The sequence below is a fragment of the Watersipora subatra genome, chromosome 4 (assembly GCF_963576615.1).
Source record: "Watersipora subatra chromosome 4, tzWatSuba1.1, whole genome shotgun sequence".
NCBI lineage: Eukaryota > Metazoa > Bryozoa > Gymnolaemata > Cheilostomatida > Watersiporidae > Watersipora > Watersipora subatra.
In genome coordinates this window covers 63,025,189-63,041,884 of record NC_088711.1, presented here as the reverse complement: position 1 = coordinate 63,041,884, position 16,696 = coordinate 63,025,189, and the positions used below count along the sequence as shown (strand labels likewise).

The window sequence follows — 16,696 nt, the reverse complement described above, 5'->3', positions numbered from 1 at the left end:
GAGATGGTAGATTAGAACATAAAGCAAAATGAGTGACTCTGAAATTGCGCTGTGATAAAGGCATTGAGAGGACAACTTACAACAGAAAAATGGTGAAAGTAGCTTTATATAAGCCAATAGTAGAAAAATAGGCTACAATGCTCAACAGAAAGCTAATGTGTGGCACCGGAAGTGAAGGTAGAATATTTCCATAACGCGAGTCAAATAGACCAATTTTCTAATCGATCCAATAGTGCTTGCTGAAGGACATGCCTGGGCCGACCTGAACCCTGTTGCGCATCTTTCAGTAAATCTTTGTCATAGTTGAACTTCACGATGCAAGCCGGCACCAAGTGGAGCTCAGCGAGAGTTTTCTCCTCTTCATTCAGCTTCTGACCCTGGGGGTCGAGTAAACTGAACGGCAACCAATCAAACTCGAGTTGCTCTTGCACATAACCCTGAAGATGCTGGAGTGTTTCATTAGACTTGAATATGGCTTGCAGGTAAATGTCTTCTGGAAATCTTATTCTCAACAGTGTGTACCTGCAACATGACAAATATTCTTCAATATTTGCTAAACAGCCTTTTTTCAACATGCAATGATTTAGTGGAAATCAAGCACTGAACAATTAGTATTGAAGAAGCTAGCCAGAGATTGATGCTAACAGCCATCCCTTGCTCCCAGATCATCTCAATATGCATAGCTTTTAAACCCTCCTTTATTAGCTGATTCTGTATACATTAAGGAGTGACATGCAATGCAGGTGCTGCCTGACTAAAAACTTTTCACACTTGACTGTAGAAAATGAATGTGAAAGTGCTTAAGCATTAAACCAAAGATTTCTTAGACCACACGGCAACTAAGTGCGATACTCGTGACAACCTGAGGCTTTGACTTCAAATCTCTTCTAGTAAACTGAGGACAATATTCCTCTAATAAAAAACTGAAAGAGCGCAAGTCAAACCAGCTTCAGCCCCTAACAGCTGCAGTAGCCTCCGCATCCTAGCGTATCCTAGCGCAGTAAGATTACAACACAAAAGATTAGGAGAGGCTTAATAGGTTAACTAGCATCTAATCTTTATTGATCTTTATTGCACCATATATGTAGTCATGTGGGCGCTATTAGTGATGTCGCACATGAGCACATGAGTGGACAAGGTCTGTTCTATTACCTTTAACATCCTGTAGTAATATTATATTATCAGATCAAGTGGCAACATTTTAAATAATCTCTCTGTCCGAAGACACAGTTGGAGGTCAGAAAAAGGGTTGCATCGCATGGGATTTGAACTCGTACTGATATTACTAAGGGAAGCAGCATCAACACTTGCATTCTGCGAACGCCACTGTACATAATCCATTTATACAGCATTCAATGCTTGATTCCTGCTAACAGGTAGCTAAAAATAACTGAAGCAGTAAAAACAACTCCAGAGGTCTTTTAATCTAGTGACATCCTACTGAGGAATAATATACCAATATCCATTATGCTCTGCTCCAAGTGTGCTTTCTGGATGCAACAAAAGCAGTGCAATTACTAGTTATCAAGATGGTGTTTGGTGCTTTTGCAAAATTTAGGCTCCAAATGGAACTCACCTTCTTAGGTATTTATAACTAGTTCATAAAAAATTACTGTTCTTGTGTAGTTAAACAAGTTTGGTGTCTGAATAACATCAGAGTCTCGAAATTTTATGCGGAAGCTACAAGCACCCCCCTTTTCACAGGTTAACTCAAGAGGTTTGAGGTTACAGTCAGTCTGATAACCAATTAGCAACACTAAACAGTGTTTGTAGCACAGCTTGGTGTTAGCTCGAAAAAAAACTAACATAATATAAGAATGCCACCAAGCACTGTATAACACTCCAATGATATGCAATGTGTAAAAGTAATTCTCTTAAAAGTATGGGAGAACTACTCCTAGTAGAGAGTGCCTGAAGTGACATACTCAAATGGAATGATAGATTTTTTGTATTTTTGCAAAGGGAATATGCTTCGCCAGTTCACAAGATGGCTATGCTTCTGGTACTGCTTCAAACTGTCTCAAACTTAAAAAGACTTTGTTTCCCAATCGTGCTTTATAGACTGTTTTCTAAAGTATGTACCTCAAGTGGTAGTAATTTAATCATGCAATATACTAGCAGTGAGAAATACACACACAGTGACCTACTCACTGTTGTAGTATATAAGTGCACACAACTACTGTAGACCGACAAGTATAGATAACGTCAAGGAAAAAAGCCAACCTATATTTCCTGAGTTCTCTCAGCTCATCTCGTTCTCTCATAGCCTTGGTTCTAAGCATACCAAGCTTCTGCACAGCTTCTTCCCTAGCCTGTTGTTCTCTTTTTATCTCTTCTTTGCTGATGGCATAGAACTCAGTGGGTAGCTCACCAAACCTGAAGGCGCAGGAGCAATGGCTATTAATATGGGTAAGTTTCCTCCAGATGAAGTGAAAACACACTGTGGACTCTAACATTGCCGTGTGTAACCTTTTGACTAGTACACCCACAAAGTAAATTATTGCTTAATGCATCACTCTATGCCTCAGTCTATAAAACCCGCTGCTGCTACTCGACCTAACTAAGTGCTATTATGTCATAAAAGGCTTTCTTTACCCTTTGCTGTTATTCTAGATGTTGTGTCACTACACCAGGAAAGCCGTAAAGGTTTGCCAATGACAACAGCATTGGTAAACCTTCCTACTCTTCCTAGTGCTACTCTTCCTAGTTTTAGACACCTTTTACAATCCGATATCCTTTTACCACCAATTCATACCAAGAGTAAAAGGGGCTCTGCCCCGGCCTATTACATAAGACTTAGAGATGGTCTCCATTACCTTATAGGTAAACATTCTGCATGAATATTTTATTTTCTTTTTTTAGACTTATTAGAAACCTTACAAATACTGAATTTTATTAGAAAATTACTAAAGAATTTATCAAGTACATCTTATCACAACTGCATTAATTTGTATCATTTCTACAACTTAATAAAGTCTGATTCAAATTCCATACTGCCAGAAGCAAAGGAAAGAGTACCAAGTGGATAAACTAAAATAAATTTACTAAATATAGACAGCCAAATGCTATAGGATATTCCACGATACCTATTACACATAAAAAGCACTTTCAGCGAAAGGTGAAGTGATAAAAAAAATGGTTGAAGTTGTCCATTCCTGCATCTTGATCTGACAAGAGGAAATAACTCTACATATGGTTCTACTATTTCACAAAGATGAGAGCAGCTGAGCTGGAAAATATGTCTCATTCGCGCATGAACTGTGAAACCTACAAAGTTGGTGCTACAAGTGTGCAATTGCGCAAATGTCTATGATAGTTAAACAGAATGTTTATCACAACCAAACAGACCTCATTGGGCGTGTTGCTAGCTAGCAAAGACCTCATTGGGCATGTTGCTAGCTAGAAAAGACCTCATTGGGCATGTTGCTAGCTAGCAAAGACCTCATTGGGCGTGTTGCTAGCTAGCACAAAACTTTTTATCATTCAAACTGTGAGCATGCTTCCTCTAGAACATGCCTAGCTGACACACAAGCTAAGTGGAAGACAGAAAACAACATATACCTTGGAGTTGTATTCCCTGGGCAATGAAAGAGCCTGGGAGCCCTCCACAGGACAGGTCTGATTGGCTCAGAGTTAGTGAGTACCTCCTTGAGGTGATTCAATTTGTCCGGTTCGGTTGACTCTCCTTCTGGTATTACGTAGAAGTCTTCCTCTCCACCGTTCACTCCAGGCAGTCTAAAGTAACAATAGAGCGATGAATAGAAATTTACAAAAGTATAGTCAGCCATAGACAAATACTACACAGACTTGTGTGCTAAAACTTGTTTTCTATTTTATTTATAAACTATAGATGCACCATCAACAGACACGCTCAAACAAAAACAAGAAACATCCTCCTTGTTTTATGTGTGGTTAGCATTCACCTCTCTAGCTGATAGCCAGCGCAGACCAAAAACTGCTTTCCTCCAGTCACGCTGCACACCCTCTCTTGAAATGCTTTGTTGCCGCAGCGAATCTTTCTAAATTTCTCTTCACCTGGATGATCCAACAGGTTGTCAATGTACTTGCAGAGGGTTTCTATGCACACTTTTACCTGTGTCAACACACGACATGACCAAATAAATACATGTACATAATTATGTCTATAGAAACTTGTACCTTTACCGTACCTAAATGCAAAATACAGCTATACAAAACCTGGTCTACACAGATGTCCTATATAAACCAACCTAGTGGTCTAGCACACCTGCCCTACAAACAACAGGTTAGGGTTCAATTGCCATAAAAGACAACTGGTGGTAACAGGAATGACATCCAACCTCGAATGGCTCTCAGCAACTGGAAATGTCTCCAATCATTGATGTTCCTCACCACTGAACTCGAACATGTTTAGCCAAGAACACAAAGCAATTGCTTTCACACTAATCCTCTTAAAAACACACACAGTGTCAGCTAGCAGTAAGCTAAACAGACATTATACTTAATATTTGAGGGATCACTCATAACATAACATGAATGACTATGCGCACTTCTGCTTGCTACTATCTAGGAGTCCAGGTAATATGATAAGCACAAAACAGAAAAGCTCACTTTGTCTATATCCTTATTCACTGTATGAATGAGCAGGGCTGAAGCCATCTCCGCGTCTTCTGCCAACTGTGCAGTTAGAAATTCCTCTATTTTTACTATAATTATAAACATAAAGTGTGACAACTCCCAAATAGTAGTGCGATCTATCAACTCCTATATCTAGTAAACGGGTTCACCAATTCCGTAAGTGAAATGGTTTAGCAACTCCCGAAGCAGATGAGAAGGTGAAAAGATATCCCAACTCCCAGTAAGGTGTGGCAACTCCCATGATCGGTGAGAGTAACAAGACTGGATTGTAAGAAGACCCATGAGTAGTGGGATGTGCGTGTACGATGTTTTATTGCATGTAATTTATAAGTGAAACATAGAAATTAACAAAAATACAAACATAAAGCAAACGGAGACTGTCTGATAGTTCAAGACTAGCAGCAGGACAGCCCCGCTGGCAGTTTGCAGAAGAAGAGACACAGTCTAAGCAAGCGCCGGTAACACAACTGTCACCAGCCGCTTACACAAAGCATGATGTAACAAAACAGATGAGCGGGTCATATGCAACAAAACCCATGAGTGGTAAGTTGTAACAAGACCCATGAGTGGTGGGTTGTACCAAGACCCATGAGTGGTGGGTTGTACCAAGACCCATGAGTGATGGGTTGTAACCAGACCTATGAGTGGTGGGTGGGATGTAACAAGACCTATGAGTGGTTGGATGCAACAATATCCTTAGTAATACACTTAGTATGAATTCCTCTCAAGCTTTAGGAAATACACTTCTGCAAGAAACAGATGCAACCAGTTCAATTAGCCTTGTACTTACAAGAAATAAGTGCAAAATGTAAGATACGAAGAAATGCCTACCCTCCATTTCCTTTCTTGGTAGCATCACCTTAGGCAAGAGGGGACAGGTGAAGAAAACGCCACCACAAGCGTCGACAACTTGAGCTGCATCGAATTTTACCTCCTCAGGTCCTCTGCTGAGATGTTGGGCTTCTTCTGCCAACTTTCTCTCCTGCGCTAGCTCTCTCTTTACTTGAGCTTTGATAACCTCCCTGCCCGTTCGAACTGTTGGGGTGCCAGCTATACACAACCAAAAAACTGAGCTAAAGAGCTTCTACAACTCAAGTGACTGATGAAATATATTTATTCTTCTGGCTTCACCTACAATTTCTTTCATGTGAAATTGTTGAAATTTTACATGAAGTTGATGAAACACACAAATCATAGCAAGAATGAATACAATGAGAAAGTTTTGTTTGCCAGATGCTTTTAAAACAAGAGGTTGTGCTGTTAACAACACTACACATTTACTGCAAACTAATTCACAAAAACGATAAAACACAAAAGACAGTAGTAAATGAGCTGACAATCTCTGATTCTACATAATTTGGAAAAACAATGCAGAGGATAAGTGATTGCATATTACCTGGTTGCGAGTGCAGTCGATTGAGAGCAGCTCCTGCTGCCTGCTGTTGAGCTGCTGTCTTTGGCCTGGATGCTTCAACAATGGGCATCTGTTTAGGGACATGGACTGGCACTTCCCTCACCGAGTTGAGTGTGTGGCCCTCACCGGCCTTTTTAAACTTCTTGTCTAATTTTTTCTTCTCAAAAAACTTCTTGATAGCCGACATTGTGCTCAATCTAAAACAAGACATTGATTGTATTGAATATATAAATACCGCAGAAACATGATTAGTATTTGTGGTGAGCCAATTTGTGAGGAACTAGTCGAGTGATTGCTTGCAAAACTAGACGAATCTCTTGAAGGGCTAAAAATGTAAACAATAACATTGTTTTAATAGTGCAACATGATTGCATTGTGTGTAACTCTCTTTTTACCAAACCTAATCTTTGGTTTAATATAATAAGGTGTTATACAGTATAATGAGTCAAGTAGAACCAAAGCTGACAAAAAATGGCGCTAAGGCTGGTTCAAATGTTGATCTCTACATGAATGAGATGGCTCAGAACAGTAAGCAATAAAAGATATTTCTTTCTTATTAAAAAATTCAATAAAATGACAACTATAAGTATGCACTTGAACCAGATGTCATTGTGCCCCAGCTGAAGGCAAACAGTAATAACACGTTTTTAACAACAAATATAGAAAACTTATACATTAGTTTGAATGGATGATAAAGATAAGTTTTTACAAGAGAGATAATCTTGCATCCTTCAATAAATTAAAACAGAGAACAAATGAATACATACATATTATCGAAAGAACGCAAACGAATTTTGATTACGGGCTGTCATATTTATAAGAATACCTGATTTGGGATGTTTTGCTGACATCAATATGGTATTGCTAAGAGATCCTTCCACTTCGTCGTCGTCTACAGGTTGTATTAATAAAAACAATTTACAAACAGTCAAGTGCAAGATATTGAACAGCGCTACTTATGCAGCACATTAAACATGAAACTCGGCAAGCAAAACGCAATACAATAATTTGAGTTAGATAACTCTGTACCTGCAGTATGCTGATGTAGAGCTTTAACGGTTTTTATTTTTAGTGAATATCTATTCCAAACAAAAACTAGAACAATAGCCTCAATTATTAGAACAAGACAAAATATGATGAAAATATTCTCTTCGAAATTAGTTTTACCAGAATCAGCTTTAAAAATCTTTTGAACAGATTCACCAAAAAGCAAATATATATTATGTGCAAACTCAAAATAATCAAATTTAGTTATATTGTTGAATAGTTCGCCAAAAATTCGAGAAGCATTTGCTTGCATCACCACTGATAAAAATTTTGTTTTTTTGACCGTTATCGAGAGCAACTCGATACAGGAAACTGAATAAAATTGTTGGCCTTGACCTAGTAAAAATCCAAAAAATGTTTTCTTTATAGCCCATAATCTACAACCATGTATGTTTTATACGTTGACTTAAAAGGGAACAACTCCAAAAGGTTTGAAAATTGTTTTAGTGTTGTGGCTTACTTGGTACATAATTGGGGCATAATTGACAAACACTAATTATTGACGAACACTAATTAGCGGCAAACTTATTGATGTTCCTACTTTTTTAATGTATCCGTACCATATGACAAAATGAGTTTTAACAAAAATTTACACATTTTTACATATCCTTCATATTATACCTAGGCATTTACCGCTGGACCATGGGAGCAATCCAGTTTAAAAAAATTCCTAACATAAATATATTGGGTATTTTTGTTGTATTTTAGTTAAAGTACAAAACATTAGGTATAGAAGGATGATGAATAAATAGATAGTTTGGTTTGATGGATAGATAAACAAACAGACAAATGAATAATGAGAAATAATAAATAAACAATAGATGGATAAATGGCTAAAAGGCCAAATAGACATATAGTACTAGTTTAGGTCTGAATAATAACAATTTTTTGTCATGAGTTGCCAAATCAACACTCATGTTCTTCATGGGATAAATATCAAACACCTGCTTGCCATGTGCTTAGACAAGTACTAACAAGTGAATTAATCTGATCTTTACTTAGCTGCTTACACTTTTAATATAAAGAGAAACACAGACACACAGATTTATACAACTCCTGCTTGTAGGTTTAAACACCAGCTTATGGACAGCTATATATGTGTAAACAGTATTTTACGCAAGCATATCAACATCTATGTCTATACAAACAGTATTCTGCGCAGACATATAGACATCTAGTCAATAGCGTGTACATAGTGCAGGGGAATAACTTTAGAAGATAAGCTAACAACAATGCTAGTAGCAGTCATAACTCACACTGATGCAATAGCTTTGTTCTCTAACCATTCTTTGACCTCATAAAGTAATCTTTCAACACTGTAAAGCTCTTTAACATTATAATCCATTAATTAGTCTTCAGGAAAGGAGATTATTATTCAGTGAGAACAGAAAGACTCTGCACTGTAATACAGATATAGCCATGTGCACTAACAGCTCATATCTTCTTATGCAAAGTACTCTGGGAAATCATCATATTTACGTTCTTTAAGTTCCAACATCAACTTTATAGTATTTTAGCTTTGAACCGACAACATTTGCAAACTTTATTGAAATTACCTCACCCTATATTTAAGTCACATATTTATGTAAATTGTATCTGTTGAAATTTATAAATTTCAGATTAAGCTCAGCTATATAACAGCTACAGAAACTTTCCCTTAGAAACTGAGTAGACAACATATGTTTATTCATTGGAACCTATTAGAATATTAGAATATAACAAAGAAAAAGTTTATGTCAAGCTATAAACTCAAAAACATTTCAATCATGCATCTTCTACATAATAAGATCTAAGGCTCTAAGCAATCATATATTGCCGTAATAAACTTTGGTTGGTGAGCTCTACACAGTGTGTGACTCCTCTTCTTCTTGTATCGTGTGATTGGTCATTAATAATAAATGAATAACCAATCATTTTACAACTGATTATCTCCTGATTGCAAAGGAGTTTAAATCATTTTTTTCTTCCAAGCTGATTTAAGGGTTTTTAGTTGAAGAATGCGGAGAGATAACAAGCTGGACTAGTTGAACTAAACGTTGTTATTATGTAACAAACTTTAGAATCAAGAGAAAACGGCAATAAGAATACTTTTGATCAGCTTGTATTTTACTGCCTGGTGGACTTACTACAGAGTGAAGGGGCAAAGACAAATCAACCAAAAGAAGACAACATACACATAGTACATACACATAGTACATACACATAGTACATACACATAGTACATACACATAGTACATACACATAGTACATACACATAGTACATACACATAGTACATACACATAGTACATACACATAGTACATACACATAGTACATACACATAGTACATACACATAGTACATACACATAGTACATACACATAGTACATACACATAGTACATACACATAGTACATACACATAGTACATACACATAGTACATACACATAGTACATACACATAGTACATACACATAGTACATACACATAGTACATACACATAGTACATACACATAGTACATACACATAGTACATACACATAGTACATACACATAGTACATACACATAGTACATACACATAGTACATACACATAGTACATACACATAGTACATACACATAGTACATACACATAGTACATACACATAGTACATACACATAGTACATACACATAGTACATACACATAGTACATACACATAGTACATACACATAGTACATACACATAGTACATACACATAGTACATACACATAGTACATACACATAGTACATACACATAGTACATACACATAGTACATACACATAGTACATACACATAGTACATACACATAGTACATACACATAGTACATACACATAGTACATACACATAGTACATACACATAGTACATACACATAGTACATACACATAGTACATACACATAGTACATACACATAGTACATACACATAGTACATACACATAGTACATACACATAGTACATACACATAGTACATACACATAGTACATACACATAGTACATACACATAGTACATACACATAGTACATACACATAGTACATACACATAGTACATACACATAGTACATACACATAGTACATACACATAGTACATACACATAGTACATACACATAGTACATACACATAGTACATACACATAGTACATACACATAGTACATACACATAGTACATACACATAGTACATACACATAGTACATACACATAGTACATACACATAGTACATACACATAGTACATACACATAGTACATACACATAGTACATACACATAGTACATACACATAGTACATACACATAGTACATACACATAGTACATACACATAGTACATACACATAGTACATACACATAGTACATACACATAGTACATACACATAGTACATACACATAGTACATACACATAGTACATACACATAGTACATACACATAGTACATACACATAGTACATACACATAGTACATACACATAGTACATACACATAGTACATACACATAGTACATACACATAGTACATACACATAGTACATACACATAGTACATACACATAGTACATACACATAGTACATACACATAGTACATACACATAGTACATACACATAGTACATACACATAGTACATACACATAGTACATACACATAGTACATACACATAGTACATACACATAGTACATACACATAGTACATACACATAGTACATACACATAGTACATACACATAGTACATACACATAGTACATACACATAGTACATACACATAGTACATACACATAGTACATACACATAGTACATACACATAGTACATACACATAGTACATACACATAGTACATACACATAGTACATACACATAGTACATACACATAGTACATACACATAGTACATACACATAGTACATACACATAGTACATACACATAGTACATACACATAGTACATACACATAGTACATACACATAGTACATACACATAGTACATACACATAGTACATACACATAGTACATACACATAGTACATACACATAGTACATACACATAGTACATACACATAGTACATACACATAGTACATACACATAGTACATACACATAGTACATACACATAGTACATACACATAGTACATACACATAGTACATACACATAGACAAAGTACTCACTAAAGACTTCATATTAAGGTATTTGTATATATTCAATTATATTAGCAAAAAATGGCAAAAAAAGCAGTTTGTTTTATTTGAAAATTTGTGTGAAAACAGGTTCAATTTAATAATGCAAGAAATATGCAAAAGGTTTTATTAGAAAGCCCTTGACCTTTATGATTAGCCAGTTTTATCATGATCCAACCAAATCAAACAAAGCGAGTAACACGATTGAGTAAAGATCTTATTAAAACTCGGAGTAGTTTTACGCAGAGCCAACCAAACCAAGTGACCAGCTGCCGATGTCAAATGATGACATAAAAATCTTTTTAGACTAATTCAAGTTAGACCAACAGTATGGTTAGACATACGGTTCAACTCATGAACTCAACTGGAGTTTGTGTCTATAATAGACATCTTTAGTGATATCAAGCCTTTTTCCAATTACAAAACAATGTGTTTGCTATTGGGGAAATTCTTCTACCATACATAATGTTGTGTAGAGAAGATCTCAGCTATTGGCTTGCTCTAACTCGGGGTAATAAATCATGTTCAACTCATCCTGTTGCGCTGAGACGGCTGAGACTGCAGTAGTCAGTCGACTAACTGCTGGTATAGATAGTTAGTTGTGATTCTGCCTTTCTGATCAAGAACCTAACTTGAGATTTGACAGCTCTAGCGAGTAGTTTTGAGCTAACTGTAGACACATGCCAACAGGTATCATATAAGTGGCGGCGGCCTCTTACCAAACGAGTGTAAAGAATCTAATTGGTAGGTTAATGCCTAACATCAACCAGAATATAATACCTGAGTAACAGCAGGTGCTTGACAGGTTACTGCCGCAGAGGAACTGAAAGATAACAAAGACAAACACAACTTAGAATACATTTAACATGTCAGGTGAGAGTTGTTAGTAATATTATACTTTATGTAGAGAGAAAAAGCAACTCGTTGAAGCAGGTTGTTATATTAGTTGACATGCCAATCATTAGAGAGACGCTACCAATATAGATTGCAAAATATTGAGTGCTTTGAATGCGCTATAAATGAATACAAATAATCGCTATATATAGAGATGCTAAGGAAATGCTGACCCTACTGTATTGATTGATATAATACATCTCAACAGGGTTTCCTGTAAACTAATAACTCAAGTAGATAAGTCAATTTTTAATACTGTGTTTATAAATTTAACCTGCATAACTACCCTTTTGCGTTTCTGATGGAACTCTAAGCGTTGTCAATAAAATAGAACATTCTAGCAAGTATATAGATGACTAGACTATACCTAAACTCGAAAACAATTTTCTTACAGATTAATGATAGATTCAATGATATGACTTTTTTAATGATGGTGCTATGTTATAAAAACCCAATTATTTCATGAATAAATAACTACATTCACTCTGTCACTCGTCAAATATTTCTATCAAAGGTGCAGTTTAGTTGGTGTCTAATGCTATAATACGCATGGCATTTCAGCCGCACTGAGACATAATTGAGGTCCTATTCCATACTTTAGATACAGACGTGATGACATCTAGCATTGACAACGGGCTGGCGAAAAGCCCTCTGACACTGCGAACAAGCTCTCTAAGAAGGTCATTTGTGAATAGCCCAAGCTCCTTAGATGTCTCACAGCTTCCAACCTATTCTTTGGATGCCTCTATGAGAAGAAAGAACTGTGAGTATTCTAGGCAAACATAAGTTTGACGGGCGGTCAGAGAGCCAGATTGAACTTTTCTGGTGACGCTTCAAGCTTGGGTTGACCGGGTCAATAGCCTGTTTGGTTTGCTACTGTTGACAGTGACCTTGACCTAGCCGTGAATGCTGGACACGGATTGCAAAAAGTAGAAACTCAAATTGACAGCTTTCTGACTAAAGCCAACATACCATATGAGCAAAACTGGAAAAAAATGAATTTTTTTTCAAAATTTTTTTTAGTCTGAAAAATATTTTTTGTATATTTTGGAGTTGTAAGACCCCAGCAAGACTTGGCACTGTTCTCATCATTCACAGAAGTGAACACTGATTAGCGTACAAGCAACTAGTTATGTCATACTCTAAGAAGGAAAATACAAAACAACTTGAAGGCTTTAAATCGATTTTGGAAATGCATAATATATACATTACTTTATTGGCAATAATTTCATTATAGTCGCTGATATTGTTTTTTACAAGATTAGCCATATATGCAAGGTAAATTCTACAGATGTACACAAGCGATCTCGGTCGTACGATACATCAATTCCGGACCTTACGACCCTGACTCTGTACAAGACGGAAAAGAAAAAAAGCTTTGAGTCACTCTTAGAATATGACTATACAGCCGCAGGTAAGCAACTGTATATAACACAAACAATGCCGCAGGTAAGCTATTGTATATAAAACAACAATACTGACTTCCTATATAGCTTGTACAGTGCTTGGGACCACAGCTCAGGAAGAAGGTTATCTCCTGTAACTTGTTGTGTGGTATTTGAGATGACATTTGTCTTGACATCTGGCATAGTGTGAGACGGCGAATAACTGCAAAGTTGTCAGAGTTTATACGTTTGTCAAATGATCTCCTTTTGATACGCTGCTTATGGCTTAATCTAATAGCAATTCAAACTTAAGTTGTTGACAATTATGGTCATCATGGCTTCCCACAAGGTAGCTCGGTTCTACACCTACAGACTCTTGCTAAGTGCTTTCACTCCGGTTTCCTACCTAATCTGGTCGTGTCGAAAGAAATCTGTTTCCTATCAATTAGGATTACAAAATGTTTCAAGTCAAATCCTTGCCGAACTTTCTACTGATCTTGCAGTATTTGAGGCTGTGCAGCAAGACAACCTAGAGGAACTAGAGGCTATTGTAGATGTGAGAAGTGAAGCTGTGAATGAGTAAGTACGATGTACCTACAGAAATAAACACTTTAAAGGTAAACGGGTCCCAAACCTTTTGAATAAATTGAATTGCGAATCTCTAAACCAATTATGTTTGCGCTGTACGTTTGCGTACGAAAAACGGATCGCTTTTGGGAATCGAATACCGATCATTCCACATTCTTGGAGCAAGGCGAGGCCTTGTAACTAGACACCGTAAACCCAGTTTTTACAAACCCCTATAAAGTCCCAAAATAAATGTAAAAAACACTAACACGGTACAGAGTGCAGCGCATCGTGTGATGCGGTGCGCAAAGTTTTCTAATGAGCACAAGCACTGTTTCTCCTGCGATCGCTGGGATTCGTGTAGCTGAATATACATGGTAATTTTCTCTTTGATTCTGATCCATAGAGTGCTATCCATAGAGTGCAGATCAAAGTTTCCCATTCATTCAAGTTTCCTTCACCACAGAAATAAATATCGTTGAATATCATTAAATTCAGAGCAGCTAATGTTATTATGCACCTGCGAGGCATCTCACGGTTTAGGACAAACCTAAACATTGTGTTTATGTGGTGAGGATGCCTAGAGTGTCAATTTTTGCATAAGTTCAGGTTTAGCTGAAGCGTTACATGAAATATCGACCGCCACTTCTCTTGTGCACCAAACCCAAAGCCATGGTTAAAGAGGAAATTTGACAAAGCCGATTATTAGCCGCGCACTTTCAACTAGTACAAAATGTTTTAGAGACTAGATGAATATTCTAATAAAAAGAGAATAACTGAAGGTAGGGTTAGCCTTAGATCCAAATCGGCCAACGTGGTCCTCTTGATTCCCATTTTTTGCGTGGTTGTCACAAAACAGTGGACAGCAGTTAACTATTGATTGTGTTTTATATAAACTATGTGTTAAGTATTTAGGTTTCCATTTACTTGAGTAGATGCTGAAAATGATCCTCCAGTAGTCGATAGACTCTTTTTATGGATATCAGTTAGTTAGCACATTCTTAAAGTATTCTCTATTCCTTTAGTTACAGTTTTTATGGTGCATTCCGCCAATTATTGTAGCATAACTGTGAAAGTAGTGCAGTAATTATAATAATATGGTGAGCTCATAGAGTTACCTTATAATAATATGGTGAGCTCATAGAGTTACCTTATAATAATATGGTGAGCTCATAGAGTTACCTTATAAAATAGATATATAATTAAGGACATACTTAGAAAAGTTAGCACAGCCGCAGACACAACTAACCATGGCAACGCATAGTTACCTTTATCGGAGGTATGCAAATTCTCTAAAGCGCTTATTTTCTGGTGCATATTTGCTAGATTTATCATTTGTGGTTGATTGCGAATGACTAAACCTTTTACTAAAAACCCTGACTTGAAGGAGCAATTAATACGCGTTGTTTTAAATAAAGCTATAACATTCTTTGAATTAATTTAGTTGATCAATGTTTGGGTGGATGTCCAAATGCCAAATAGCTGCATAATAATGAGAAATTTACTATTTCAAGCTGTCTTTCTGTTGGCTTCTGTTTTATGTCCATATACCCTTTCAATTGTCTTTCATTTCTCCTTTCATCACCTATATTAACTACTATTGATTATTCTACTGCCCTCTTTCCATATTTTTTCTCTCTCTAAAGACCATAGCATTCTAATATGCATACACGTATCTATAGTACTATTGGCCGTTGTCTGTCTGTCAGTTTTTTCTGTCACAAAGGACAGAGTATAAATATTTTCACAATTATTCTGAGGCTATGAAAGGTGGCCGATTAGCTCAGTTGATTAGAACATCAGGCTAACAAGTTCAATGTCATGGCTTAGAGTCCCGTAATGGCCAATGTTTTAATCATCTACATGTACAAAATCTTTTGATTGCGTAACATTTGACAGATCTAAAACAACTACAAATGTACCAAAGATCAAAGGCTTTGACATCTGTATCATTTCTAATAATTTAGCATCGATTCAAAAGCGATCTTTATTAAAGATGAATTCGCAAGTTCTTTTCTACAAATATCAAATGCAGCTGACTTTAGATAGAAGGAATAACAATGGAAATAGTAATCTGTCCAATGAGGATGACTCACTTCAACAAATCAAATATACATGATTTAGTTCTCATTCGTCAGTTAAAAAGACACCATATTATATTACAACACCATGACCTTATCTTTATATTTCTCAAAGTATGTCCTCGTCGTGTTTGGATCTGTTTGCATTCTGGCTATAGATCTTAAAACCTTGATACTAAAAATCCGCGTCCTGATGGATTTGAACTCATAAAGACCACGTTCACAGTTGTGCTATCCAATGCTCTAACCGAAAGCTCTTGCGATACATGGCATATACTACATAAGGTATACATCTTTTTTCCATTACAAAGACATCATATTATATTACAACACCATGGTCTTGTATTATAAAAATTTCATAAATATTTCTGAATGAAAACCTAAATCATCTAGTTGTCCGTTATTACTACTATTGGAGTTGAATTGATTATGATTGATTATGCATTTTTAATAAGATGGCCGACTTAATTGAGGTTATCTAAAGCAAACGTACAGCCAAATAACATAAAGAATGGGCCGGCTCGGTAATGGGTAAATTTTACGAATTTCAAT

General features: G+C 36.2%; 2 protein-coding genes across 6 annotated transcripts in view; one reads left to right on the top strand and one right to left on the bottom strand.

Moving 5' to 3' along the window:
* Positions 1-199: 199 nt before the first annotated feature.
* LOC137395293 (UBX domain-containing protein 6-like) lies at positions 200-7,361 on the bottom strand. Of its 3 annotated transcripts, XM_068082181.1 has the most exons (9): positions 7,061-7,361; positions 6,858-6,923; positions 6,014-6,228; positions 5,449-5,667; positions 4,591-4,685; positions 3,924-4,099; positions 3,562-3,735; positions 2,224-2,376; positions 200-522 (listed from the first exon to the last, which is right to left on the bottom strand). In XM_068082181.1, exons 3-9 carry the CDS (start codon positions 6,216-6,218, stop codon positions 201-203), a joined length of 1,344 nt encoding a protein of 447 aa, XP_067938282.1. In that variant the 5' UTR covers positions 6,219-6,228; positions 6,858-6,923; positions 7,061-7,361; the 3' UTR covers position 200. The 3 variants fall into 3 exon arrangements, with proteins under 3 accessions (XP_067938282.1, XP_067938281.1, XP_067938283.1); XM_068082180.1 differs by having other exon boundaries at positions 6,858-7,361; XM_068082182.1 differs by having other exon boundaries at positions 3,924-4,093; positions 6,858-7,360.
* A 3,815-nt stretch (positions 7,362-11,176) lies between these two features.
* The window catches only part of LOC137392890 (ankyrin repeat and fibronectin type-III domain-containing protein 1-like), a 199,045-nt gene continuing 193,525 nt past the window's right edge, over positions 11,177-16,696 (top strand). For 2 of the 3 annotated variants that reach the window (XM_068079243.1, XM_068079244.1), the window contains exons 1-4: positions 11,793-12,090; positions 12,713-12,874; positions 13,403-13,525; positions 14,000-14,075. In XM_068079243.1, coding sequence (XP_067935344.1) covers positions 12,084-12,090; positions 12,713-12,874; positions 13,403-13,525; positions 14,000-14,075 — 368 coding nt within the window. In that variant the 5' untranslated portion in view covers positions 11,793-12,083. Of the gene's footprint in view, positions 11,227-11,792; positions 12,091-12,712; positions 12,875-13,402; positions 13,526-13,999; positions 14,076-16,696 lie in introns of those variants that run through there. The other variant, XM_068079245.1, reaches the window with a different exon arrangement.

Excerpts from the sequence above, each read along its gene's own strand:
- LOC137395293 (XM_068082180.1), bottom strand. The coding sequence starts at position 6,218 with ATGTCGGCTATCAAGAAGTTTTTTGAGAAGAAAAAATTAGACAAGAAG. Across the intron at positions 4,686-5,448 it reads ACCAAGAAAGGAAATGGAGG|TAAAAATAGAGGAATTTCTA; the intron begins GTAGGCATTTCT and ends TTATAATTATAG. Across the intron at positions 4,100-4,590 it reads TGAATAAGGATATAGACAAA|ACACAGGTAAAAGTGTGCAT; the intron begins GTGAGCTTTTCT and ends TGTCGTGTGTTG.